Source organism: Stomoxys calcitrans, chromosome 2 (genome assembly GCF_963082655.1).
Source record: "Stomoxys calcitrans chromosome 2, idStoCalc2.1, whole genome shotgun sequence".
Classification (NCBI taxonomy): Eukaryota; Metazoa; Arthropoda; class Insecta; order Diptera; family Muscidae; genus Stomoxys; species Stomoxys calcitrans.
This window is the reverse complement of record NC_081553.1, coordinates 8913293-8941276: the sequence shown is the minus strand read 5'-3', so window position 1 is coordinate 8941276 and position 27984 is coordinate 8913293. Positions and strand designations below refer to the sequence as shown.

The window sequence follows — 27984 nt, the reverse complement described above, 5'->3', positions numbered from 1 at the left end:
TTAAAGTACAACAACCGTATTCACAAAAATTTACTAATGAAGCATTAAAGTGCACAATAGTTTTTAAACGATTATATTTAGTACAATAAATCCACTTTAGCATTTCGTATTCAAAACCCTACTATAGCAGCTGAGTAACTTAAGTAACAACCAGGTTGCGTACCGTTAACAGCTGAGTATAATTTATTCTCGCGAAGTGTACTATCTGTTAACCAGTTTTGGTAGTGTGTGTGTATGTATTATAGTTAAGAACCATACACACAAACGACGAAAAATGGCGCGAACTAGTGACATACTCAAAATCAGAGTTGCACTAATCAATGATTTTGACAGATAGTGCACTCAATATTTTGCTGTTGGCCAACTGCCGCTACCTGGAAATTAATATATATTGAGTAATCCTATGCCCTTTTAGTGATAGTACCGAAAAAAATAATTACTGCGTCGGTTTTTTCATAATCGGTTCCAGATATTATCAAACTTTTTTGTTAAAAAAAAAAACTATAAATCACTAAGAACACATGGATTTATTCTTGTCACAAGCAGCAGGGATATCATAAGCATGCGGTTGTAAGCACACAGTGAGTGTGTTGGCAAATCGTCGATCAGCTTGATGGACAGATGGCAGATTGCACCATATAGTTTGTGGTTGCTGTACAAATGAGACCACCTTTAATTATTTCGCCATGGCATGCATCGTTAAAAATGAGCCCGGCTATTTTATTACAAAATCACAAAATTTGCACAGATAGCCATCGGAACATCTCAAATTGCAATGATTTATAACCAGCGTAACTTAAGAACAACTCCTTTACTACATTACATGAATTTTTAATGAATTGAATGTATTCCAATAGATTTGCAATCAGATAATTCACATTGTACAATAAAATGGGAGACACCAATTAAAAAATGTTAATTTTTGCTTTTGGCTATTTGGGACTTTCATGCGTCCGCTCCAAATTCTTTCGATTATCTGTCAAACACACATAAAGAAATAGTTTTTGCCAATTTTTTTAGCTTTTACAAATTTTTAAATTTGTGTTTTCTAATAAAGTAGTACAAAATATATTAATCTGAATGTCCTTAGGAGATCATTTTCCAAAGTCTTAAAAAAATTCTCTTTGTTTTTCAACAGAAATATTTTATTAGATATTTCATTATTTTGCTAATGTATGCAGAAATTACCATAAGTGGGGTTACTATTTGATTAAGGAAGGTCAGAGCCTACAATAACAAATGCTCACTGAACAAAGCTTTTTTAAACCCTAAATGCCTATTAGTAGTTTGTAAAGCCTCTATAACTTTGTGAATACGGCTGCAAATCATTTAGCGGGAAGAGCGTTTTATTCATCCTTAAGCTAGTGAATCCGCTAGACTGGTAAATAAAACAACCCAAATATGTGATTCGTTTCTCATATTTTTTGACTGAGCTGCTTGCACTCAAACATAAAGTGTATAGGCACCATGTATATCATTAAGGATGTCAAATCTGCCAATTGCAAATATCATCAAACAAGAGAAAATTAATGTAAAAAGAGAATAAGTTGACATCCTCAATGCCAAGTACTGCCAAAAATTAAAAAAATTGTGTGTCGTCTAATCGCTTGGCTTAACCTTATTCAGTGAATCCTGTTTGCAATGAAGCAAGTGCAATTTATAACACAATCCTGCGATAGTCATAAAGCGCGGAATGTGCCTCTGGCGAAATTTTCGATTGCAGGCAAGACATCTCTGTCTCCACTGGAAAATAGTTGTGTAGACTACAAGATGACGACACACATCGATTTATAATTTTGGCCGAATTTTAATAACTTTTTGCTAATAAAGTGCATATTTGCTGTAATGTATCGTTTTGATTTGCAAATTAGCTATTAAAATATATATTTTCATTCGTAATTGCAAGAAAAAATTCACCAGTGAATATCGTGGCACCCTGTTACGCAAAGAAAATTTCATTTGAGCTGCGTACCTGTAATCGAATTTTTTTTTAACGGTACCGTTTGCAAATTAGTGAAACGGTACCGTTACAGAAAATTTCGATTGCTGACCACAATATTAATGCCGATCTCAATAAAAATGTAGATCACAATAAAAACGCTGTCAAACACATCCCTGTTGTCAAATACAAATCACTTGAATCGTAGTGTAAACGGGTTTTGGAGATTATCTCAAATCAAGTGGATTTGGGCTCGAGTATAAACATATTAAGGGTTTAAGGGTTTAAAAAAGGTTTGTTCAGTGAACATAAAACCATGTTTACACTTGGAGCAAATCTAGTATCGCGGCGATATTTCGGAAATCTCGTGTTTTGCAACGAGGTTTCCCCTACATTTTCAGTGTGAGGAAATATGCATATTTGAGGAGATTTACAGCAAATCTCCTTCGAAATTCAAGTGCAACACTGCGTTTGTATGAATACCGGTTTTTATCGGTAGTTTTGGGCAGAACTTTTTCTCAAGATCTGACAATTTCTTATTGAAATTGTAAAATATTTCAATTAAATTTTAAGAGATCCCTTCACCAATTTAATTGCTGTGCACAATATATATGTTGAACACAATAAAACTGCAGATCACAATAAAAACGCTGTCAAAAACATCCCTGTTGATAAATGCAAATCACTCCAATCGCAGTGTAAACGGGGTATGGAGAATATCTTAAATCAAGTGGATTTGAGCTCTAATGTAAAACCATGTTTCCACTTCTAGCAAATCTAGATTTGCGACGAGATTTCGGAAATCTCGTATTTTGCAACGAGGTTTGCCATACATTTTCAATGTGAGCAAATCTACTTATTTGAGGATATTTGCAGCAAATCTCCTTCAAATTTCAAATGCAACACTGCGTTTGCATTGAATACCGGTATTTATTGGGAATTTTTTTCTGATGGTCTCGCCAGGATTAGAACCCAGGCCTACAGCGTTATAGGCGGACATGCTAACCTCTGCGCTACGGTGGCCTCCTAAAAAAACCGAATAAATCGTAGTTGAAACAGGTTTTGGAGATTATCTCAATTCAAGTAGATTTGGGCTCTAGTGGAAACATGGTTTAAACGTGATTTGATCACACTGAAAATGTATGGGAAACTTCGTCGCAAATCTAGATTTGCTCCACCTGAATCCTGCCTCACAGCCAGTAAACCGATACTACAGTTATGTGTAACATTAAAATCACGTTTACGCTAGAATTAAAATCCACTAGACTTGAGATGATCCCCAAAACCCGTTTACAGTACGATTGAAGTGATTTGCATTTGTCAAAGCGTTTTTTTTTGTGATCTGCCTTTGTTTGCGTTCAGCAACTAAATTGTGGTCAGCAATTAAATTGTTGTAGCGATCTTATCGAATGTTATTATTACACGAGATTTCCGAAATCTAGATTTGTTCCATGGAAACACGGTTTCAAACGAATGGAATAACAACGAGGACTCCACACGGATCCGTCACCAATGAAATCCAAACGTGAAGTTAAGAGCGTTATATAAGCCCAAATGAGTTGTTATAATTTTCCGATGGCTATTTATGCAATTCTTAGTGAATTGCAGTTTTTTTTTAATAATTGTGAAACAAATAAGTTTGATAATATCTGGAACCGATTGTCAATAACCGAAGCAATAATGTATTCGTTTTGCACTAGCGCCTTCTGAAGTTTGATGCGAGACTGACCAACACTAAAATATAACATACCACCAATGTAAATAAAAAACAGCTGTTAACAATTTCATTCATAATCAATGTTTGAAAAATGAGACGACATCTTCAGCAAAATATTAAACAGGTATTTTCAGTTTTATAACAGAAATGACTTTTCTTATAGGCTTTTTCTTATTTATAGTTGACCACCAGTTATGCCAACGGCTTTTATTCTCCGAAAGAAGTCACCGATTGTGCCTTGGATGATACTGTGAAGCTGAAAGATTTGAATGCATTTATCAAAATAACTCCAGAACTGGCTTTGCACCAAGCCAAGGAGTCCGCGCTCCGTTATCATGAACAGCAGGCCAAAGGGCCACTAGACGGCGTAACTGTAGCAATAAAGGATAATTTCTGCACGAAGGGCATACACACAACATGTGCATCCAAGTAAGTGAAATATGGTATTCATAAACGAAGGCTTAATGATTTGTTCGATTTTGAAGAATGCTGGAAAACTTCGTACCTCCCTACAATGCCACAGTGTACGAACGTTTGGCTCAAGCAGGAGCTGTGTTAGTGGGCAAAACTAACATGGACCAGTTTGCTATGGGATCTGGAACTGTCGATTCTATATTTGGTCCTGCAAAAAATGTGTGGAGCGAAAATTTCGAAGAAGATAATTGGCGTATTGCCGGTGGAAGCTCGGGAGGTTCTGCTCTGGCAGTAGCCACTGGCATGTGTTACGGGTAAGTGCGGGAATTTTAAAACTACACAAAGAATACTTAAGTATTTATTATTCCTTCATCACATATCCAAAGGCAGTGTTACCGTTTCTATCGAAATCGGCTGTTTAACGAGCATGTAAACACAACCTCAAACAAACATATCCACCTTTTTCATTCGCATTTCAAATAGAATTTGTATAATTTTCACAATTTAATTAAACCACTTGAAATTTCTCTCCTCATTTCAATACTATTTTATTATAAATCCTCTGCCGTGGATGATTGAATTTTCGATTTATTCATTACATAACGACGTTTATCAATTATACTTAAGAGTAGTTCATAAGTTTTAAAGAAAAGCACAACATCTATTTAGATGATAATTTCGGTATCACCCAATTCATCGTCGGATGGCAGTACAATTGTGGCTGGATCTACATAATTGGGGCTAACCAAGTCCACACCTGCTAACTCGCGGCGTCTGAGCTCCAAAAATGCTTCACGTTGTGCCCAATCACGCATTTGTGTGTCGGGCAAATAAGCCCAGACGAAGGTACCCCATGCCAGACACAAGGTTACGGCAAAGAAGAATGATGATTTTGTTGAGTTGCGATCGTTGGCTTCATCTTTGTAATCGAAGCCGTAGCTCACCCAATTTTTGGGATTAGGGTTTGCAAAGTCCTCTTTTGTAACGGGGCCAGCGACAGCAGCTGTTTCATCTTTCTTGGGTGAAGTTTTAATACCACGCACAGCCAATGTGCGTTGTAATGCAGCTCGATTGACAAAACGTAAAAGAGCCGACATTTTATTGGCGTTTTCCTAAAAAATATGTCAAAATATTACGAAAATTTTGTCAAAATTCTTATATGAAAAACACACTCGATGGTTAACAGCGCTGCTACAGAAACAGACGAACTGACAGTTAACGTCAGAAAAATGTCATTCTTGTTAAAGGAAAGAGAATTGCCAATCTGTTGAAAAAAAACGTAAAATAGTGAAAGCGTAACGGTACTTAAATTGGGTGATTCCTCACACAGGAATTGAAAAGATGCTATGGTATGAAATGAATTAAGTAATTTAAGAAATAGTTGTTTTGTGGACAGCACAAACACACATATGAATCTTAAAGCTGAGAGCGTTGAAATCATCTTGAAGTTTTCTACTGAATAGTTTTGAACAGTTTATTTAAGATTTATTATTTGAAAGTTATGGCTGGTACTCTATTTGCTTTTCGCGGTATTATTTACTGATTTTTTTTAAAAGATTTTAAAACAAAAAACCTGCTGATTTCATTCAGTAGGATATTCCCTCATTACTTATGGTAAAATTTTAATAAAATTGTTATTTGTGCAGTTTTTCAAAGAAGTAATCGCAAAAAATGGGTTTTCAACGGAAAACCCTATGTTCGTATTTAAGTATATAAAAATAGCTTGCATCAAAAGCTAGAAAAATTCCATTGCCACATTACAATATCAGGGTTGTTAGGGTACAGGTTTTTTGTTTAAGAAAATGTTAGATATAAAATTCAGTGGAACGAGATCACTTGGAAATTTCAACATTATCGCTTTTCTCAAATCGGATTAAAATTCAACCGTTTAGGGGCCAAAGAAGTAAAATCAAGAGATCGGTTTTTATTATAGACCGATTTGATCCAAATTTATCATATAAGATGAGAATCATTACGCAAGACATTGTCCAAAAATTTCAGCCAAGCGTTCAAGAAATGCGCCCTCTATAGGCTCAAAAAGAAAAAAAAACTTGAAAAATGAAAAATTCGGCAGAGCCCGGCCAGGATTCGAACATGGGTACATGTAACAACAGCGAAAGCCATTGCCGTTGTCTTTAGCGATCGAAGCCATCAGTCAATCCCAAGGCAGCCGGTTGTACGTACCGGATCGACCCGATGAAGTCCTTCATCGGCAAGGGCTGCCGCCTCAGTGCACAACACACTGCTACAACAACAACAACAACAACAAGCCATCAGTACAATTTCCAATAGATGCACAAAATCATGTGTAGTACGGAAGAAGTGTAATTTGCCACAGACAGAATGTCTGTCATTACACAAAAATTTTGGGTTGCCCAAAAAGTAATTGCGGATTTTTTAAAAGAACGTAAATGTATTTTTAATAAAACTTAGAATGAACTTTAATCAAATATACTTTGTTTACACTTTTTTTCTAAAGCAAACTAAAAGTAACAGCTGATAACTGACAGAAGAAAGAATGCAATTACAGAGTCACAAGCTGTGAAAAAATTTGTCAACGCCGACTATATGAAAAATCCGCAATTACTTTTTGGGCAACCCAATACATGCATTGGGAAAAGTACAGCTAATAAGCAGGGTTGTCGAGTTTGGTTAATGTGGTAATTGTATCATAGATGCGTTTTCGCTATTAAGGCGATTCAAATACAACGCACAGCCCTTGAAACTATCACACCTAATATGGTTGAAAAGTCTTCTAACCAAAGACGAAACGCGTCCCATAGTGATTGGTGTATGTTGCAATCTTTGGCTTTCCTTTTTCATTTACATCTCCGATCAATGAGCTCATCTCGAAAGAGAAACAAAGAAGGATTAAGGAAAAAATTTTGTAAATTTCATTAGAATTTTGTGTTAAGAAAGAAATTTCTTTAAATTTCGTCTTTAACACATGTCAACAAATTTTGTTTTTAGAAAAAAATTTCATTGAAATTTTGTCTTTAGAAAAATGTAAGAAAAATAGGAGCAAATGCAGTTTACGAGTCCCTCGCCGATTTAAACAACTTTTTCGATGATAGCGCTTATACCCCGAACCAAATAAAATAAAAATTTTGTCCGGTAAGGACACGGTACTTGAGATATAGCCGATTTTAACGAAATAAAGCGCATCTTGTTTGTTTTTAATAACCTTTCGAACAAGGTACAAAATATAAAAATATCTTTAACCCTTTTCGAGCGGCAATAAACATAAACAAATTTTTTTAAAAAACAGCAATTTTACAAAAAGCTTGTATGGGTCTAAATTAAGACGTGATAAAAAAACCAAGATCTCAAACTTTCATTTAAAGTGTAGAACTTCAAATTATTACCCAAAAAACCAAAGATACAGTTGATAAACTTTATAGGACCGGATAGTATAAACTTTCTAATGCCATAAAAAAATTTTAAACCCCGTTTACATTGCTCTCAAAATCCGGATTTAATGGCTCGATCATCTGTTTTCCCTCATAAAATCAGCTGACGAGGGTCTTAAATTCGGATTTAATGTAAACGGGGTCGTAGCCATAAAATTATGTAGACAAATTGAATTAAAAATTTCAAGTTTCTCATGAATTCAATAGTATTTTAGATAAAAAATCCACTTTTTATTCTAGTAAAAACAAGTACATTTTTCTCTAAAACATTTTTTATTGCGAAACATGTATGAATTACTTGAGTTCCCCAGTATGCAAAACTAAACTTTTATATAGCAAATGAAAATTCTAGAGAAGGGCTTTCATTGGACTGGTTATATGGGTCACATTTTGAGATTTAGATTTAGTTTTTTGTCTATAACTTTCTTAATAATTATGCACACAAATTAAGTATACCTCATCTGAAAGATGATAAAAATATCTTTACGATAGTGTGCTGTCCATAAAATGCAACTGAAATATTGCAATGTTTTGACCATCCCTTTGAGGGCGTATTTCTCAAGACTAACTAACTTCCTGGGAAATTTTTTTATCATTGTGTGAATCAGCACACCAAGCTACACAAAATATATCGATTTCAAGAGGATTGATAAGGTGCTCGTAAACTGCATTTAAGCAGATTTGTTTTTTTTTTTTTGGAATTTTTTTTTTTAAATTTTTCTCATTTTGTGCCCGTAATGATCCCGCGCCGGGCTTTTTGGAGGTTTGTTGTCGTTGACGTAGCCAAGTTTTTATGTAGAAATGGCAATCCTAGTCAAGTTTCTGTAGGTGAGCAAGGTCGTTCCGGTCCAAACGGCCGATCGCCGAGGGAACAGTGTGACCACCAAAAACCCACCTTGTCATAGCGAGCATCAAAGGTACTCAGTATTTGTTTAAAGGCCGGTGCCGCCTGTCCTCTCACTGAGACTCTCCGCTCGATACCTCTGATTGTCCGCGACTGCCGTTGCAGCTACTTCGTGTGGAGCATTCATCTATCTACAACCTGTGGGCGGGCCCGGTAGCTTGCCCTTAAGCTTCTCGGGACAGTACTGAACACCACACAGATCGGACCTTATCTGTGTGTGGTGGTTATGGGACTATGTGTTTAAAAACGTATTGTATTATAATGTTATCCTCATTTTTTGTTATATTTCTGCAGCTCCATTGGTTCTGACACTGGAGGTTCTACGCGCAATCCTGCTTCATATTGTGGTGTGGTTGGCTTAAAACCTACATATGGTATGGTTTCTAGACATGGTTTAATACCTTTAGTAAACTCTATGGATGTACCCGGCATATTTGCACGTAGCATTGAAGATTGTGCTGAAATATTAAATGTCATAGCCGGACCTGATCCATTTGACTCAACTATGTTTAAGCAGCCTTTCAAACCCATACAACTACCAGAACCTGATCAAATAAAACTAAGTGCTATACGTATTGGAATACCTAAGGAATATTTTTGTGATGGGCTTTCGCCAGATGTATTGGAAACCTGGAAGAAGATAGCTGACATTTTAGAAGACGGTGGAGCACAGGTAAAATCTGTTTCTTTGCCACACACTGCCAGTAGCATATTTGTGTACTCCATATTGAATCAGTGCGAAGTGGCCAGTAACATGGCTCGATATGATGGCATAGAATATGGATACCGCGCTGATGCCGACCGCAGCACCGAAGAGTTATATGCTAAGACAAGAGCAGCAGGTTTCAACAGCGTTGTTAAGAATCGTATTCTCTCAGGCAATTACTATTTGTTACGTGAGAACTATGAGAAGTATTTCGAAAAGGCTTTAAGAGTACGACGGCTAATATCGGATGACTTCAAAAAAGTATTTGTCCACACCAGTGATAAGAATAAAGTGGACGTTCTGCTTACACCAACAACTCTAACGGTTGCTCCCTTATATAAGGATTTCACTTCCGTCTCCAACCGAGATCAATGCGCAGTGCAGGATTTCTGCACGCAACCTGCAAACATGGCAGGGATTCCTGCAATTTCCTTGCCCATACGGCTATCAGAGCAAGGTCTACCTATTTCCCTACAGCTGATGAGTAACATGTTCAACGAAACGCTTCTACTAACGATTGCAAGATGGATAGAATCCCAGGTGGAATTTGATTGTCTTAGTAATGAACAACTCTATAAAATAAGAAAATAATTTATTTGGTATTCATACAATAAAAATGTTTTAACTATTCTTTACACTAGTACCTATGTACTAGTAAATAATTAAGGGCTTTAATAGCCACAACTTATAAAACCATTAATCGATCATAGTTATCGTTTCATTTAATCTTTGGTTTACTTAGTTGCTGTTTTACCAAATCAGTTATCAATTTAAAGCTAACATTGCAGGATAGTCCCCAAATGGGAACGGATATTGCATTGGGAACGCCCGTTGGAAAACTCAACAAGCCCTGCAAAGGTTGTAAATTAATGTCCTCGCCAAATGTCATAACAGGATTATACCGATTCCTAATCGTTATAAAGGCTAGTATCAAGTACAAGATGGTCTTAAATGCGTATCCAGCCACAAGCTCTACATAGTAGGACTCCAACTCCTTTTTCCTCTGCACCTTTTTGATTTTTTTTTCAGCCTCCATCATTTTGTCTTCTGCCCTCATAAGCTTGATTTGTCTGACATAGCGATCTTGTTCTGTTTCATTTAGAATAGCGTCCCTTTCCGCTTTGGCCTTGTTTAGTACATCTTGTAATGGATTTGTAGTCACATTGTAGTGGCGTGAGATTCTTGAAGAGATTCGAAACTGCAATAAAATAAAACTTATCTCAACATTTCCATAAACAATATAATAAACTCGCACCAGTTTTACAATGTCTCTGGCAACAGTCAGTAAAAAACAAATCACTATTATGCTTAAAAATAAAAACATCTTTTTTATTTTTTATATAGTAGGAATTAGGGATCCCAAAGTCTACTTTAGACCGCAGATGTTCAAAGGTATAGATGAGGCATCGCACCACTTGCAAAGATTAGTAATAAACGAAGAAAATTAAGAAAATAGAGAATTTCAACATTACTGTGTATGCACAATGAATGAGTTTTCAATGGATTGTAGACACTTTTTTGATTTGAAACTTTAAATTATTTTTACAAAAAACTTCAACTCTCCTGTTAGCTTCTTTTTGTTAATTAACTTGTATTTTTCTGCTGATTTTATAAATGCCAGATTTCTAATCATTGCGTGGTTGCTATTTGTTTGAGAGAGTGATACTTCATCTATAACAATCTATTGTCTGTGCTTTGGGTTAAGAAGTAGAGGTCGACTTTTAGTGGCTAAAAAGTCGAATGGCCAACTTTTTCGTTTTATTGACCATTGCTTGTAATGGGGACTTTACATGACACAATATGATGTGTGGTCATTGTCAGGATGCACTTAAGGTGAGGTCCAAGGCGGATTTAAAAAGTTGGTCTCACGCGAACACTTGTAACAGCCCGCCAGGTTTGACGGTATTATGAGGTTTTAGTTTGCATTTGTCTTTTTGTTGTCATCTTCTTTCCCGCATATTCTCTGCTCATGTACGCATATACACACAATTTTCTTTTTGTTGTGGCGGATCGCACCATATGATTTATGGTTGTTGTACAAATGAGACCACCTTTAATTGTTTCGGGTGAGGCCGTTCGAACCATGACATAACTACCAGGTAGTGTACCATTAACAGCTGAGTACAATTTTTTCTCGCGAAGTGAACTATCTGTCAACCAGTTTTGGTTACGTGTGTGTATTATAGTTAAGAACCGTTAGTCAGAGTTGCAGTAATCACTGATTTTGACAGATAGTGTACTCGATATTTTGGTGTTGGGCAACTGCCACTACCTGTAAATGAATATATCTTGGTTCAAACAGCTATGTACAACATGATACAATTAAGGGGTAGGGTCATTAGCACAACAACAAAATTCTACCCCCAACAAATACCTTGAGTGCCAAATGTAGTAAATTGATATGTCAAAGTGGTTTTAAGGCTGGTACTATATTCGTTTTTCACATTCGAAAACACACATTGAAACAATACAAAAATCTCAATGAAAACATAATACTTTGAAGAAAAATTTTTTTGTTTCAAAATCAATTATCTAAAAAAAAAGCTAGAGTTACATACCACGCGCAGCACTTATGCGTACTTGAGAAATCTAACGCGGCCACATGCGTTCTTTTGGTTGAGTAACATATCATGCGCTTTTTGCTGGGCACGTATTTCTAAAAATCAGCTAATTTATGTCATTTCCAAAGTTAATTTTAATGAAAATTGGCAATGATGTTGTTTAATATGATAAAATGCAAATGCAAATTTTGCCCATGAACATTCCACTAAGGAACAGGTGCAAACTTCTCACATATCATTAAGTGCAGTCCGATTTAAGTTTAAGCTCAATGATAAGGGGCCTCCTTTTTATAGCCGAGTACGAACGGCGTGCCGCAATGCGACACCTCTTTAGAGAGAAGTTTTACATGACATAGTACCTAACAAATGTTGCCAGCATTAGGAGGGGAAAACCACCGCTGAAATTTTTTTCTGATGGTTTCGCCAGGATTCGAACCCATGCTAACCTCTGCACTATGGTGGCCTCCTATTATAATAAAATAGTTCCTCTAATTAACGGACTGCAAAACAATTTTTGAACAATTAACGCCTGAACGCCCTGAAACGCGTTCAAAGTTGAGAGTTGGTTAACTTATTCCGTTAGATACGAGCGTGCATTTGTTGTGTAAAGGCTGGAACTATTGGGTTGCCCAAAAAGTAATTGCGGGTTTTTTAAAAGAAAGTAAATGCATTTTTAATAAAACTTAGAATGAACTTTAATCAAATATTCTTTTTTTACACTTTTTTTCTAAAGCAAGCTAAAAGTAACAGCTGATAACTGACGAAAGAAAGAATGCAATTACAGAGTTACAAGCTGTGAAAAAATTTGTCAACGCCGACTATATGAAAAATCAACAATTACTTTTTGGGCAACCCAATAGATTACCAACCCTAAGACGAAAATAGTAGCGCAAAGGCAATAGCATTGGGAAGCTCCTTGAGGCAGTTTTGGCCTTATGAAGTTTTTAGTTATTTCGCGAGCGAAATTTGACAGCAGTCCAGGATTCACTAATAGAAGGTTAGGTCACATGCAAAACACAAAGTGGATAGGCCCCATAAGCATCATTAAGGATGTCAAATCTGACGATTGAAAATGTCATCATATAGGAGAAAACGTAAACAAAGAATGAATGTAAAAAGAGAACAAGTTGACATCCTCAATGCCAAGTACTGCCAAATATTAAAAAAAAGCATATCGGCTGATCGCTTGGCTTAACCTTATTCAGTGAACCCTGACAGCAGTCAAATGTTTTTGTTTTCATACCAAAACACGTTTCTTTATCTGCACTAATTGTTTTTTCTATTATATATATTTTTCCCAAATAAATAAAGAAATACGAAACATTGAGACTAATGAAACAAACTAAAATGATGCCGGCAATAGTTTCAAGTGTTGCCACTATTTTCCTCACTATAAACAGAGTGCTACTCTTCCGTCGATTTTCAGTCAACGTTTCGCCGGCTTTTTTTTATATGGAGTTTGACAGCATTCCGCTCGAAAAACTGAACAGAATACTCAGCTTTAGTTGTTGTTGTAGCAGTGTGTTGTACACTGAGGACTTCATCGGGTCAATTCGGTACGTATAACCGGCTGCCTTGGGATTGACTCAGCTTTAGTATTGGATCAAGGCGGATTTAATAAGGTGGGTCTCACGAGAGCAGCTGTTAACAGTCAGCCAGGTTTGACAGTATTAAAATGTCAGATTTTTGTTTGCATTCTCCTTGTTGTGATCTTCTTTCTCGCAAATTTTCTTTGCTCATGTACGCACGTGTATACATACACGCACACACAATTTTTTGTGCGTGTTGGCAAAATGTTGATCAGCTTGATGTAAAGATGGCGGCTTGCACCATATGATTTGTGTTTTTTGTACAAATGAGACCACCATTATTTGTAAAGATGGCGGTTTGCACCATATGATTTGTGTTTTTTGTACAAATGAGACCACTTTTATTTGTTTCGCCATTGGATCGAAAATCTCAATGGTTAGTTATAGTAAAAAATATTAAAAAAAACGTACAAAAAGTGTGTGAAAATATGCAAGTTAAAATCTGGAGGCTCGATTTTAAGGGCTTTAAGGTGTTCTAATCGCCCCACCCTATTTATATATAACAATTCTTCAGTCGTCCGACTGTTTTGATTGGGTTCATGTTTCTGACACCATGGCAAAAGGCGTACTCAGCTGTTTGGCTTTTTGCTGTACACTACCCTGGTAATATATCTTGCGCATAACCACCTGTTAAACTGACAGTTCAACCCTTTATTTACATTTGTTTTGTGTGAATTCGGTGTGGTGGGGATTGAATCATGTCTCTGTAGCATGCTCGTCGGTCGATTCAAAAAATAAAGATTATAGAAACCAATGAGCAAAAGATGATTACCGAACCGGAATGTGAAAAATTGAATAAAAGTAATATTTTGAATTGCTCCTCGTGGGGAGGAGGATCGAGAAAGTGCCCATCTTGTGGTTTTGTAAATACCCAGCGGACAATTGTGTGTCGAAATCTTGATTGTGGCTTGCGTAAAAGCATGTTAGCAGCAATTAAGCCCTATGATCCAATCCAACTTGTCACTTACAATGACAACATTAGCCTTTACTCTTTGAGAATCAAAGAGAAACTGAGCCATGTTCGTAATTTTGTGGGTATTTGTGTTACTCAATCGTCTTCTTTGGAGGTTGGATACCCAAAAGCCGTGTGTTATGTGGATGAGTGCAAATATGATGGGAGTGCGGAGGCGCCTGTCGTCAACTGTAAGCATGTCAAGGCCATTAAATATTCAATAGATAACATCCCACAGGCCGAGGTCTATGTCATCGACAAGGAAGTAATGTGGAGTTTGAAAATTGCTGAGGCGCAAAAGCAAAATCTTTGGGATTTGTATTGTCGTCACAAAAACGAAGACGTTCCATGTGTTCAGCGATTAAACTCTTCAACGTTCGTAGTTGGTTGTGACGGCAAAATGAATAATTTTCCTGCTGGACGCTTGCATGTTACCGTGTGCGCAAATTCGTTGGCCAACAAGAAAGGATTCTATTTGTGCGCCTGCAAAAAGTTAAAAATTGTCGTTGAGCCCGATTACACGGTCATAATGAAGAAGGAAATATGCGACCATTTGCTATTGCTACTGGCTGCCATTCTTAGCCGGTCCGATGGCAATACTATGTATGGGGCTTTCCTTGAAGCTATGCAACACCTATGGGTCACATCAACTCCAAAACAAAATGCAGATTCCAGTTCCAATCTAATTGACTTTGATATGTCGTCTTTAATTGATAGTACCGATAAGTGCGAAGTCAATTCGATATTACCCTCAAATCCGGTAGATCTATTTAATTATAGTGAAGATCTATTCTCCGATAATGTGAGTATCAAATACGTAAAAGGCCATTCATACATATATGTGTATGTACCTGTGTGTGTGTGTGTGTGTAGACATATTTAGCTTTATTTGTATCATTAATTTGTAGTTGGAAAAAAAAAACTTACAACGGAAATTCAACAATTGTTTTCTTGATATGCCTGGGAACTGGTTAAAAATGCAAAGGCGACATCGATTGGAGATAGCGTGTCATCGTCGCCGTCACGTCACGTCGGGTCGTGATAGTTAATGGTTTAAGCTGTTTGTATATAATGTGTGTTAATTGATGTTGTTTTTTTTTGTTGGTTTACCTTGTACCCCAAACATAAGCGTACATAGATATTAATTTATAATAGCTTTCTCTACTTAAGTTCTCTGATAACATGTTTGTATCTCAAGAGAGATGTGTTCCACATGAATTGAAATCAGTAGCTAACAGTGATGCATTTCATTTGAGAACTTCCCCAGATACCATTATCGGTATTGATCCCCTCAAACGATAATTTTCACGTGCGATTTATGACTAGGAATGTGCAGATCAATTTGTGTTTGCCCTCAAACATACAACGAGAATAGGAATCACATGATATATCTGAAACGTATCCCGAAAAAGCCGAACAATCGTAATACAATATATAGCAATTCGATTATACGCACTCCATTGTTTCATTATCAAGCTGTTATTAGATAGAAAGTTGATAATCGTTTAGCACAGTACACCGAATTTATTGATGAGTAATAGGCTAGTCCAAAAAAGTAAACATATAAGGAGATAATTTAACAAAACCGGAGATCAATCAATCTTACTTAGTTGAAGTTTCCATTTGTCTGCTGGGTTCTATTTAATATCCAGTTCAGAGGGATCTGGCCCTAAGTCGAATAGGATAGGCTAGGCATTCGGCAATCGAGACACACATCCAACACGGTGGCATCAATCCTAGCTCTGTACGAGATACTTTGGTTTGTCGAGAGAGTCTAACTTCTTTCGGTTTCACTCGGTAGCTGTTCACCGATTCTCCAACCGTTTCTGCGTGAATGCTACCTAGACCCGAGCTGCGGAGTCGGGGTCTTATTAAAATCATCTATCCATATTTCGTATATGAAAATCGTGTTTCATTTCTCATTTGGTTATATCATATCTTGAAAATGCATTCCATTGAAATTTTTATAAGTTAAATGAAAGGGCTCAAGAAATAAAATCGGGAGGTCAGTTTATATGGGAGCTATATTAGGTTTTGAACCGAATTAGGCCATACTTAGCACGTATATTGGAGATCATAGAAGAAGCCACTGTACAAAGTTTCGGCAAAATATAAAAAGCATTACGCCATCTAGTTGTTTAAGAAGTATAATCCAGAGATCGGTTTATATGGGAGCTATATGAGATGTGAACTGATTCGAATTTTTCTTAACGCTGTTATTGGAAGTCGGAGTAAAACGCCTTATACATGATTTTACCCAAATCGTATAAGAATTAAGCCCTATAGAGCCCTAAAGATTCATCATCCAATATCGGTTTATATGAAAGCTATATCAAAACATGAATCGATATTGTCCATTTACAATCCCAACTGACATACCGACCAACCAACATGAACGGATAAGCAGACAGACGGGCATGGATGTCGTAAAAAACTTTTCATTGAACAACTCCTTAGAAGAAATTGTATTAAAATTTTGTGTTAAAAGAACTTCATTGAAATGTTATGTTTGGCAGAAATTATTATTAACATTTTATGCTTAAGAAAATTGTTTTGAAAAAAATTTATTAAAATCTTGTCTCTATGTAGAATTTCGACTGAGTTATAGAAGAAATAGTTGAGATCGGTTGATAAAAGCTCTTGCAATGGCTTTAGAAGTGAAAATCAGACGATACATATACATGGGAGCTGTATCTAAATCTGAACCGATTTCTATACAATTATATGAAAAAGCAGTATTAGTCCAAATCGGACGCACAAATTCATATATGGGAGCTATATCCAAATCTGAACCGATTTCTTCCAATTTCAAAACAAAAAGACAGACGTACAGACATACGGACGGACAGACAGATGGACATAGCTAAATCGAATCAGAAAGTAATTCTGAGTAGATCGTTCTTCGTTGTTGTAGCTACATTTTCAGGTGGTGGTGGCGATCCTCGTCAAGCTCCTATAGGTAAGCAAGCTCGTTCCGGTCCAAAGGACCGATCGTCGTGGGAACAGTGTGGCTATTGGTTATTTAAACGCGCCAATAACTCGCCTCGTCATATCGAGTATCGCAGGCACTCAGTATAATTGCAAATTTTGCTCATGAACATTCCACTAAGGAACAGGGGCAAACTTCTCACATATCAATGAGTGCAGTCCAATTCAAGTTTAAGCTCAATGATAAGGGTCCTCCTTTTTATAGCCGAGTCCGAACGGCGTACCGCAGGGCGACACCTCATTGGAGAAAAATTTTACATGGCATAGTGCCTGACAAATGTTGCCAGCATTAGGATGGGAAAACCACCGCTGAAAAATTTTTCGATGGCCTTGCCAGGATTCGAACATAGGCGTTCAGCGTCATAGGTGGACATTCTAACCTCTGCGCCACGTTTGCCTCATACACTCAGTATTTGTGCAAAAGCCGGCGCCGCCCGGCCTCTCACTGAGACTCTTCGCTCGATACCGCTGTTTGTCCGCGACTGCCGTTGCAGCTACTCCGTATGGAGCATTCCACTATTCGCAACGTGTGGACGCGTCCGATAGCTCGCAGCTAAGCTTCTTGTGACAGCAATGAACACCACACTGACGGACCTCATTATTCCAGCCTGTTTGGTGCTCACAGCTATCACGTGCTATCATCCTTGTATAACAATAGTGGTGTAGGGTATACTAATATTAAAAAACATGCACCTTTTTTTGAAAATGCTCAACAGTTTGCACTTCCAGAAACGTAGTACGAGACAGATTGACTTTAGTATAAAATAAAATCAAGCCGGGCCAAATGACGCAATTGTAACAGCCAACGACCAACATCAATAAGAAGTATCTATGAAAGATTTCATGCGGATAGCCTCAATCATTCGCATGCTATCGTGATTTGGCTATCTGTTTAACTGACGGACGGATATGGGAAGACTGACTTAACCCTTTAAAGACGAGTGGCTAGAAATAAACCCAAGAATATAGCTGTCTTGGAAAAATTCTAGCTCGAGTAATGAAAGGCGCCCCAGTAGCCGAGTTGTAGCGTGCTCGGAGCATCAGTCCGTATCACATTTCGAGTAAATATGTTCAAACTATAATAACTACGGTTCACAAATGACAATATTATTGCAAATTACCTAAAATTTGACGAACATATATCTGGGAGCTGTATCTAACTCTAAACCGATTTCGACCATGTTTCTCAGATAATGTGGTACTCGTCGAGAAAAGCGTTGTGCAAATTTTTTGGCAAGATTGGTTAAAAAAATGCGATTGCGAAGTGAAAATCGGGCGATATATATATATGAGGGCTATATCTAAATATGAACCAATTTCTATGAAATTCATCTATAATATCGAGAGTCAAGAGAAAATCCTTCCTAACAAATTTCAAGAGAATCGGTTAACAAATGACCATTTTATTGCATTATTATTGCAAATCGGACGAACATATATATGGGAGCTACATCCAAATCTTTACCGATTTTTATGAAAATTACCTGTAATGTCGAAAGACGTAAGAAAATTCTTCCTGTCAAATTTCTAGGGAATCGGTTAACAAAAGACCATTTTATAGCATTATTACTGCAAATCGGACGAACATATATATGGGAGCTATCCAAATCCAAATCTGAACCGATTTCTATGAAATTCACCTGTAATGTCGGGAGTCATAAGAAAATCGTTCCTTATACATTTCAAGAGAATCGGTTAACAAATGATAATTTTATTGCATTAATATTGCAAATCGGACGAACATATATATGGGAGCTATATCCAAATCTGAACCAAATCGGTTAACAAATGATGATTTTATTGCATTAATATTGCAAATCGGACGAACATATATATGGGAGCTATATCCAAATCTGAACCAATTTTTTCCAATTTCAATAGTCTCTAGGCCGAAAAACATGCCCATAGAAAATTTGAAGACGATCGGATGAAAATTGCGACCTGTAGTTTGTACACAAATCAACATGGACAGACGGACCAGACGGGCAGACAGACGGACGGACAGACGGACGGACAGACGGACGGACAGACAGACAGACAGACGGACAGACAGACGGACGGACAGACAGACAGACGGACAGACAGACGGATAGAGTCATAAGAAAATCCTTCCTAATACATTTCAAGAGAATCGGTTAACAAATGATGATTTTATTGCATTAATATTGCAAATCGGACGAACATATATATGGGAGCTATATCCAAATCTAAACCAATTTTTTCCAATTTCAATAGTCTCTAGGCCGAAAAACATGCCCATAGAAAATTTGAAGACGATCGGATGAAAATTGCGACCTGTAGTTTGTACACAAATCAACATGGACAGACGGACCAGACGGGCAGACAGACGGACGGACGGACAGACAGACGGACAGACAGACGGACAGACAGACGGACGGACGGACAGACAGACAGACGGACGGACAGACAGACAGACAGACGGACAGATAGACAGACAGACGGACAGACAGATGGACAGACAGATAGACGGACAGACAGACGGACAGACAGACGGACAGACAGACGGACAGACAGACAGACGGACAGACAGACGGACAGACAGACTGACGGACAGACAGACAGACGGACAGGGTATAAAAACAAAAATCTCAATATTCTAAGGAGTGAGATGACTGGAAACCTTTTAATGGAATTGTTGTATTTGATTTTTTCCATATAAACATGTTGACAATATGTGCGGTTTTATGTCAAAGTCATTAATATCCGCTATTATCTTTTTGTTACAAAAGTATGATGACATAGGAAAAAAGAACCTAAATTTAGTTTTATTTTGAAAAGTTTTGTTAAAGTTAAATAAAAAAAAATTTTGGGAATTCCGAGGCGAGTCGAAATTGCTCGACTTCCCAGCATTGTTATAGACCCGCCTAATCTAATCTACAATGTGCTACGTAAGGATCGGACACTCAATGGAGGCGGGACTGGATTTCTTGATACACCATTGGGTACAGTAGAGACCGATCTCGCCAGCACCTGTGTATTCTATCCAGACCCATGATTATTCTATTAAAGAACAGCTGGCATACTTCTGTCATATCAATGATTACTGTCTGACACAAATTTAAGCCCAATAGTAACGGACCTCCTTTTTATTGCCGAGTGCGAAAGGCTTGCCCTCCGTAGAGACAGGAGGGCACAATCATATTTTTTATGTTCTCGCCGGGATTTGAACCCAGGCGTTCAGCGTCAAAGGCGGTTAACCTCTGAATTACGATGGCCTCCACTTGAAATATGATCAAATTAAATTGGAAATAATTAGAGTGTTACGTTATCTTATGGCATTTATGACCATGAATCTCCCTCCGTCAAACGATTTTTGGAATGCAGTTTTTCGATTTTCTAAGCATTCGGATTTTATTGCAATTTTACAAAACTTACAGAAATTAATCTCTACATTTTATGGGGGACTCTTTTGCGTTTTGTAATTCCACACACGCCATACAATTTATGATTCCAAGGGTCGGCCCATGCATTGCAGATTCGTTTTTAGTAAGGACATCTAGACTGTCCAACTCTCTTATATATTAGCGAAACAAACCTTCTTTTATTTTGTTTCGAAGAAGCTATAATTTCGGCTAAGGTTGCTTCAATGTAATTGTTTTTTTTTTTATGTACGAACTAATATTTTTTCTAGTGGGGCAAATTTTCATCCATAAACCGGTGAACAATAGTGAGCTTAGAGATTTCATTTCTTGCAAAACTTATTCGTTGCTGTCCAAATTTGTTTTTATACCCACCACCGTAGGATAGGGGGTATATTCATTTAGTCGTTCCGTTTGCAACACATCGAAATATCAATTTCCTACCCTACAAAGATTTACCGATTTACCGATGTCCGTGTGTCTGTCCGTCTATCCGTCTGTGCGTCTGTTGTAATCACTCTAAAGCCTTCAAAAATTGAGATATTAAGCTGAAATTTGGCACAGATACGTCTTTTTGATGCACGCTGGTTAAGTACGTGAGCGGGCCAAATCGGACCATATTTGGATATAGCTGCTATATAGACCGATTTTCCGATAAAGGGTCTAATGGCAATAAAAACTTTATTTTTCATCCGATTTTGCTGAAATTTGAAAAAGTGAGTAGTTTAAGGCTTCCCGGCAAATGAACCAAATATAGTTCAGATCGGACTATATTTGGATATAGCTGCCATATAGACTGATCTCCCGATAAAGGGTCTGAAGGCCATAAAAGCTTTATTTATTACCCGATTTCGTTGAAATTTGAAACAGTGGGTTATTTTAAGCCTACCGACATCTGACCCTAATATATTTAGATATAGCTGCCATAAAGACCGATCACCCGATAAAGGGTCTGAAGACCATAAAAGCTTTAATTTTCACCCGATTTCGCTGAAATTTAAAACAATGGGTTATTTAAAGCCTCCCGATATATGACATAAATATGGTTCAGATCGGACTATATTTGGATGTAGCTGTCATAATGACCGATCTCCCGATGAAGGGTCTGAAGCCCATAAAAGCTTTATTTATTGCCCAGTTTGAAACAGTGGGTTACTTTAAGCCTCCCGACATCTGACGTAAATATGGTACAGATCGGACTATATTTAGATATAGACCGATCTGCCGATAAAGGGACTGAAGCCCATAAACGCTTTATTTATTACCCTATTTTGTTGAAATTTGAAACAGTGGGTAGTTTAAGACCTCTCAACATCCGACCTCAATATGGTTCTGATCGGACTATATTTAGATATAGCTGCCATATCTACCGATAAAGGGACTGAAGCCCATAAAAGCTTTATTTATTACCCGATTTCGCTAAAATTTTAAACAGTGAGTTTTTCTCAATTTCGTATTTTAAAGCCCAACAACCCATTTACTATGCAGATACTTGTACATTCTCAAGTAGGAATCTTAAGACGAATTATTCTATGCTAGAGTACATTATTAATAATTTTTTATTTTTTTTTTCAGACTATCCCGGATTTTTCCGACATGATTTTTGATGTGGATTCTGATAAACTGTCACCACCGATGACTCCACTTGAAGAACAACCCAAAGTTTCCACCTCAACGCCTGAACTTAAATTTAACATTACTAAGAAAAGTGATGTCGACTATGACTTTGACTTTAATTTTCCCACTATAAAGTCATCGGGCACAATGTCACCCCTATCAATGCTGTTTGATTCCAATGAAAACAGTTTAATTGAACAATTTCATCTCAACGAGGACGTTCAAGTATCATGTGATAATATAGCTTTAGCAAAGGACATTGAGAACCTTAATAATCTGGAATCGCAGGTGACACCAAATCTATCGTCACAAGTGGTTCAAATCAAGCAAGAGCAAGAGAAAGAAGAAAGAGAATCAACAATCAATCCACTGCCGCTACCACTACCAACACCACCATCAACACCTGCCGTCTCTGACAGTGCGAAGACAGTCATTATCAAGCCAAAAAGCAATCAAGTTTTCATAAACAACAAATCTGTTATAGTTAAACAAAGTCCTGTGAAAATCATCAAAATAACCACGCCGGGTGTCATACGGAAGCTGCCCAAAATCGATAAGAAATTTATACAGATTTCAAAAATAGATTCCAGTAAACTAATAGTACTTAATTCTAAGACTCAGACTCAGACTCAGAAATCCTCCATCAGTATACAGCCCGCAAATAATCTAAAAGTTACCTCAACCGTGCCGTCACCGCCTCTAAGAGATGCCGTCAATCAGCCATTCTTAAGCTATGAAGCATGGTTAGATCATATCATTGAAATACTTAATGACAGTATTATTCTACAAGACTCCAATAATATTAAGCATACGTTTCATGTTCATGAGGTGAGGTTATATCGTCTACTCGTTTTTTTGTGTATTGGAAATAATGTTGGTATTCTTTATACGCCTGCAGGATATGTTTTCATGTTTTAGTAAAACATTTGGTTTCAATGACAGACCTCGACTGCCAAATTTTACCCAGCTTATAACAAGTGGAAAACATAAAGGACTTGTTAAGTACGGTTGGTACTTTAATCAAGCAGCAGCAGTTAAACGAATATTTTCAACAAAAAATGCAAGTATAAAATCTTTTGTCTCATTTCATACGGTCGTGTTTAGTAGTCTACAACAGGTTTTAAAAAAGAAACGAAGGAGCTTGGGCAGCTTTTAGCAGTAAACTGCTACATAGTGAATGGCCTTTTTAGAGACCATCCGCCGCCCATATCATTTGTTGAAGTTCATAACCATCGGGAAACCACATTAGTTCTGCTTTCCGGCGGATGCATCCGCCCCATATTTCATTGAACTGGGATTGATGCTATCTTGTAGCAGTAGTAGTAGCAACATTTTCATGTCGAGGGAGCGATCCTCCTTCCAATTGGTGAGCAAGCTTGTTTCGGTCCATAAGACTGATCGTCGCAGGAACACTTTGCACAATGGCTATTTAAAGACGCCAATAACTCGCCTTGTCATATTGAGCATCATGGCCACTCAGTATTTAAGCCTTTTGTCCTCTTAATGAGACTCTCAGCTCGATACCGCTGATTGTCCGCGAGTTACAACTACTCCGTATGGAGCATTCCACTAAAATTCCACACAGCATCACTAAAATTTGTTTATACCCGTCTGTCTGTTTAAATCACTCTACAGCCTTCAAAAATTTGCCACAGAGACGACTTTTTGATGCACGCTGGTTAAGTTCTAGAACCGGCCAAATCGGACCATATTTGGATATAGCTGCTATATAGACCGATCTGGGAATAAAGGTTCTAATGACCATAAATGCTTTATTTTTTATTAGATTTTGCTGAAATTTGAAACAGTGAGTAATTTAATGCTTCCCGACATCCGACCCAAATATGGTTCAGATCGGACTATATTTGGATGTAGCTGCCATATAGACCGATCTCCCGATAAAGGGTCTAATGCCTATAAATGCTTTATTTATTATCCGATTTCGCTGAAATTTAAATCAGTGGGTTATTTTAATCATCTCAACATCTGACCTTAATATGGTTCAGATCGGACAATATTTAAAAATAGTTGCTTTATAGACCAATCTGCCGATAAAGGGTCTAAAGCCCATAAATGCTTTATTTTTTACCCGATTTCGCTGAAATTTGAAACAGTGAGTAGTTTTAGGCCTCTTAACATCTGACCCAAATATGTTTCAGATCGAATTATATTTAGATATAGCTACCATATGGACCGATCTCCTGATAAAGGGTCTGAATCCCATAAAAGCTTTATTTATTACCCGATTTCGCTGAAATTTGAAACAGTGAGTAGTTTTAGGCCTCTCAATAAATGACCTCAATATGGTTTAGATCGGACTGTATTTAGATATAGCTGTCATATAGACCGATCTTCTGATAAAGAGTCTGAAGCCCATAAAACCTTTATTTATTACCCGATTTCGCTGAAATTTGAAACAGTGAGTACTTTTAGGCCTCCCAATAACTGACCTCAATATGGTTTCGATCAGACTATATGTGGATATAGCTGCCGTATAGACTAATCTCCCGATAAAGGGTCTGAAGCCCATAAAAGCTTAATGTTTTATCGAATTTCGCTGAAAATTGAAACAGTGAGTAGTTTTAGGCCTCCCAACATTCGACCCAAATATGATTCACATCTGACTATATTTAGATATAGCTGTCATATAGACCGATCTGTCGATAAAGGGTCTGAAGCCCATAAAAGCTTTAGTTTTTATCCGATTTCGGTAAAATTTGGAAAAGTGAGTTGTTTTAACGCTCCCCTCATCCGCCCCTAATATAGCTCAAATCAGACTATATAGATATAGCTGTCATATAGACCGATCTTCCAATTTAGGGTCTTAATCCCATAAAAAGCAGATTTGTTATCCGAAAATTTTACTTGTATATGTGTTTTCGGAACCTGAATAATATATAATCGAGACCTGTCCCTATTAAGATATAACTACGTATATTGTAGTGGTTATCGGTCCAAATGTGGTCCAGATCGGTCCAAATTTTGTTATAGGTGCCATTTAGAAAGAGCTCTCGAGCGCATTTATTATCCGATTTCGTTGAAATTTGACGCAGTGACTTATGTTAGGTTTTTCGACATCCTTTTTCTTTATGGTTCAGATCGGTTTATATTTGGATATAGCTGCCAAAAAGACCAAAATTTTGTTCTACAAAATTGAACAGTGACTTATATTTATTAGACCACTCAATGTTCGTGCCGAATTTGGGTGCATAAGTTATCCAATACTCACCGGATTGTAACGAAAGGGGGTTTACATATATACCCGAGGTGGTGGGTATCCAAAGTTCGGCCAGGCCGAACTTAATGCCTTTTTACTCGTTTTATGTACGAGTTGCTGTGATTGTAGTGTGTTATATCGTTTGTTCGTGCTATATTTTTATACCCACCACCGTAGGATAGGGGGTATATTCATTTAATCATTCCGTTTGCAACACAAAGTATATATACAAATATATATATTTAGGATCGTCGTAAAATTATAAGACGATTTAACGATGTCCGTGTGTCTGTCCGTCTGTTGTAATCACTCTAGAGGCTTCAAAAATTGAGATATTGAGCTGAAATTTGGCACAGATACGTCTTTTTGATGCACGCTGGTTAAGTACGTGAGCGGGCCAAATCGGACCATATTTGGATATAGCTGCTATATAGACCGATTTTCCGATAAAGGGTTTAATGCCCATTAATGCTTTTGTTTTTATCCGATTTCGCTGAAATTTGAAACAGTGAGTATAACTTAAGGCTTCCCGACATCTGACCTAAATATGGTTCAGATCGGACTATATTTCAAGCCTCCCGACATGTGCTCTTAATATGGTTCAGATTGGACTATATTTAGATATAGCAGCCATATAGACCGATCTCACGATAAAGGGTCTGAAGGCCATAAAGCTTTATTTTTTATACGATTTCGCTGAAATTTGAGACAGTGAGTAGGTTAAGGGCTCCCAACATCCGACCTAAATATGGTTCTGATCGGACTATGTTTAGATTTAGCTGCCATATAGACCGATCTGCCGATAAGGGGACTGAAGCCCATTAAAGCTTTATTTATTAACCGATTTCGCTGAAATTTGAAACAGTGAGTTTTTCTGAGCTTCCCAATATCCGACCTTAATATGGTTCAGATCGGTTTATAATTGGATATATCTGCCAAAATGACCAATATTTTGTTCTACAAAATTGAATAGTGTCATAGATATTCGACCACTCAATGTCCGTGTCGAATTTGGGTGCTTAATTTATCCAATTTTCACCGGATTCTGACGAAAGGGGGTTTTCATATATACTTCAGATGCTGGGTATCCAAAGTTCGGCCCGGCCGAACTAAATGCCTTTTTACTTGTTTTTTTTTTCAAGGCAACTATCACTGTTAATCGTTGATTCCCAGAGATTCCAATATGAATTACCCAGTGATCCTATTTTGTATTATTAGCGAACAAAAAATCTATAATTTACCTGCTTTTTTTTATGGGCGCTTGAAAAAATTGGCGAAGGCGTCATAAAACTTCAAAAAACTAGGAATTTTCATATCTTTTGTAATTTTTTTTAATGTTCACTATTTAATTACTTGTATTTTTCTGTCATTGTAGTCCAAACTTGAATTACAACGTCCTACGGAACCATTAAATAAGGGCAGTTTTGTGCCATTTTTCTCGAAAATTTCCAGTCAAATAACAGTGACCAAATGTCGTTCTAAAGAACCTGAGCATAGAGTTTTTCTAAAATTTTCCAATGCACCCGAGACGGCTTCGGATAACTATGAGGTAAGTTTATAATTCCATCTAAGACGCAGAGTAACAATTTAAAATGTTACTTTGTTTCATTTTTCCAAAAGTGTGAAAAATCTGGCATGAAACTAGAATGGCTGCCATCAGCATTCCCCAGAAGTCATTTTGGCCTTATGACTATTGAGTTTTGCGTCTACACCTATACAAAGAATCATTCCCAGGATGTTTTTTCCTGAAATATGTGCAATAAAGTTATTTGTTGTTTAAATGAAAAAGAAAAACCAAACCCTGCATAGCGATTTCTTCTTTCAACAAACATATTGGGTTGCCCAAAAAGTAATTGCGGATTTTTCATATAGTCGGCGTTGACAATTTTTTTCACAGCTTATGACTCTGTAATTGCATTCTTTCTTCTGTCAGTTATCAGCTGTTACTTTTAGCTTGCTTTAGAAAAAAAGTGTAAAAAAAGTACATTTGATTAAAGTTCATTCTAAGTTCTATTAAAAATGCATTTACTTTCTTTTAAAAAATCCGCAATTACTTTTTGGGCAACCCAATACATGTGTACAGTAATTGTAAGGCGAAATTGGTTATCTTCAAATAGTTGTATATCATTGCATCTTCTTTTACGTTTTGACCGAATGTTCTTTATCGTATTTCCTTACCACATACTTACCATTCAAAAAATGAATCATCCGTTTTTTTTCAATCAAACAATCAATCACTTAACGGTTGCGTACGTAACTTTAAAAATATAAATACATACAAGTCAATTAGGTACAATCGTATATAATATTCAAGCAATCTTTACTGTACATATGTATGTCTGCACTTTCTCATCTAATTACTTGGTAATTGACATGGAAAAGATTACATTTCCAATAACAATCTATTTTTGTTCTCAATAAATAAAGCATTTCCTAGTTGAAATTTGTTTATAAACATACAAGGAAATTTAGAAAAAATGTCCTTACTGGTTGGTGTTGGAGCCAAATGTTTATATGTGGAGTTAGCGATCCCCCGTCAAGCTCCATAGGAACGGGAACATCATGGTCATTCGTTATTTAAAAGCACTAA

The 27984-nt window shown here is 37.0% G+C and overlaps 4 protein-coding genes across 4 annotated transcripts; 2 read left to right on the top strand and 2 right to left on the bottom strand.

Annotated features, from left to right (window-relative positions):
* The first annotated feature begins 3699 nt into the window (after nucleotides 1-3699).
* Nucleotides 3700-9790, top strand: LOC106084474 (glutamyl-tRNA(Gln) amidotransferase subunit A, mitochondrial). Its single transcript, XM_013248180.2, has 4 exons — nucleotides 3700-3780; nucleotides 3838-4085; nucleotides 4142-4384; nucleotides 8679-9790. The coding sequence occupies exons 1-4, from the start codon at nucleotides 3748-3750 to the stop codon at nucleotides 9679-9681; spliced, it is 1527 nt and encodes a 508-aa protein (XP_013103634.1). The 5' UTR covers nucleotides 3700-3747; the 3' UTR covers nucleotides 9682-9790.
* On the bottom strand, nucleotides 4594-5343 carry LOC106084490 (NADH dehydrogenase [ubiquinone] 1 beta subcomplex subunit 11, mitochondrial). The gene is made up of 2 exons (XM_013248203.1): nucleotides 5243-5343; nucleotides 4594-5182 (listed from the first exon to the last, which is right to left on the bottom strand). The coding sequence occupies exon 2, from the start codon at nucleotides 5165-5167 to the stop codon at nucleotides 4736-4738; it is 432 nt and encodes a 143-aa protein (XP_013103657.1). The 5' UTR covers nucleotides 5168-5182; nucleotides 5243-5343; the 3' UTR covers nucleotides 4594-4735.
* LOC106084481 (guided entry of tail-anchored proteins factor 1) lies at nucleotides 9666-10726 on the bottom strand. Its single transcript, XM_013248193.2, has 2 exons — nucleotides 10346-10726; nucleotides 9666-10288 (listed from the first exon to the last, which is right to left on the bottom strand). Exons 1-2 carry the CDS (start codon nucleotides 10412-10414, stop codon nucleotides 9809-9811), a joined length of 549 nt encoding a protein of 182 aa, XP_013103647.1. The 5' UTR covers nucleotides 10415-10726; the 3' UTR covers nucleotides 9666-9808.
* Nucleotides 10727-13894: 3168 nt separating this feature from the next.
* LOC106084514 (uncharacterized) lies at nucleotides 13895-27762 on the top strand. The gene is made up of 5 exons (XM_013248249.2): nucleotides 13895-14994; nucleotides 22136-23005; nucleotides 23076-23237; nucleotides 26770-26943; nucleotides 27015-27762. Exons 1-5 carry the CDS (start codon nucleotides 14005-14007, stop codon nucleotides 27141-27143), a joined length of 2325 nt encoding a protein of 774 aa, XP_013103703.1. The 5' UTR covers nucleotides 13895-14004; the 3' UTR covers nucleotides 27144-27762.
* The last annotated feature ends 222 nt before the right edge of the window (nucleotides 27763-27984 follow it).

What these genes read in the sequence shown, in the direction of transcription:
- LOC106084490 (XM_013248203.1), bottom strand. Translation starts at nt 5,167, where the DNA reads ATGTCGGCTCTTTTACGTTTTGTCAATCGAGCTGCATTACAACGCACA.
- LOC106084474 (XM_013248180.2), top strand. Translation starts at nt 3,748, where the DNA reads ATGAGACGACATCTTCAGCAAAATATTAAACAG. An exon ending in CACACAACATGTGCATCCAA is followed by an intron (nt 4,086 to 4,141) that starts GTAAGTGAAATA and finishes TCGATTTTGAAG; the next exon opens with AATGCTGGAAAACTTCGTAC. An exon ending in GCCACTGGCATGTGTTACGG is followed by an intron (nt 4,385 to 8,678) that starts GTAAGTGCGGGA and finishes ATATTTCTGCAG; the next exon opens with CTCCATTGGTTCTGACACTG.
- LOC106084481 (XM_013248193.2), bottom strand. Translation starts at nt 10,414, where the DNA reads ATGTTTTTATTTTTAAGCATAATAGTGATTTGTTTTTTACTGACTGTT. An exon ending in CCAGAGACATTGTAAAACTG is followed by an intron (nt 10,289 to 10,345) that starts GTGCGAGTTTAT and finishes ATTTTATTGCAG; the next exon opens with TTTCGAATCTCTTCAAGAAT.
- LOC106084514 (XM_013248249.2), top strand. Translation starts at nt 14,005, where the DNA reads ATGATTACCGAACCGGAATGTGAAAAATTGAATAAAAGTAATATTTTG. An exon ending in ATACGTTTCATGTTCATGAG is followed by an intron (nt 23,006 to 23,075) that starts GTGAGGTTATAT and finishes ATACGCCTGCAG; the next exon opens with GATATGTTTTCATGTTTTAG. An exon ending in GAATATTTTCAACAAAAAAT is followed by an intron (nt 23,238 to 26,769) that starts GCAAGTATAAAA and finishes CTGTCATTGTAG; the next exon opens with TCCAAACTTGAATTACAACG.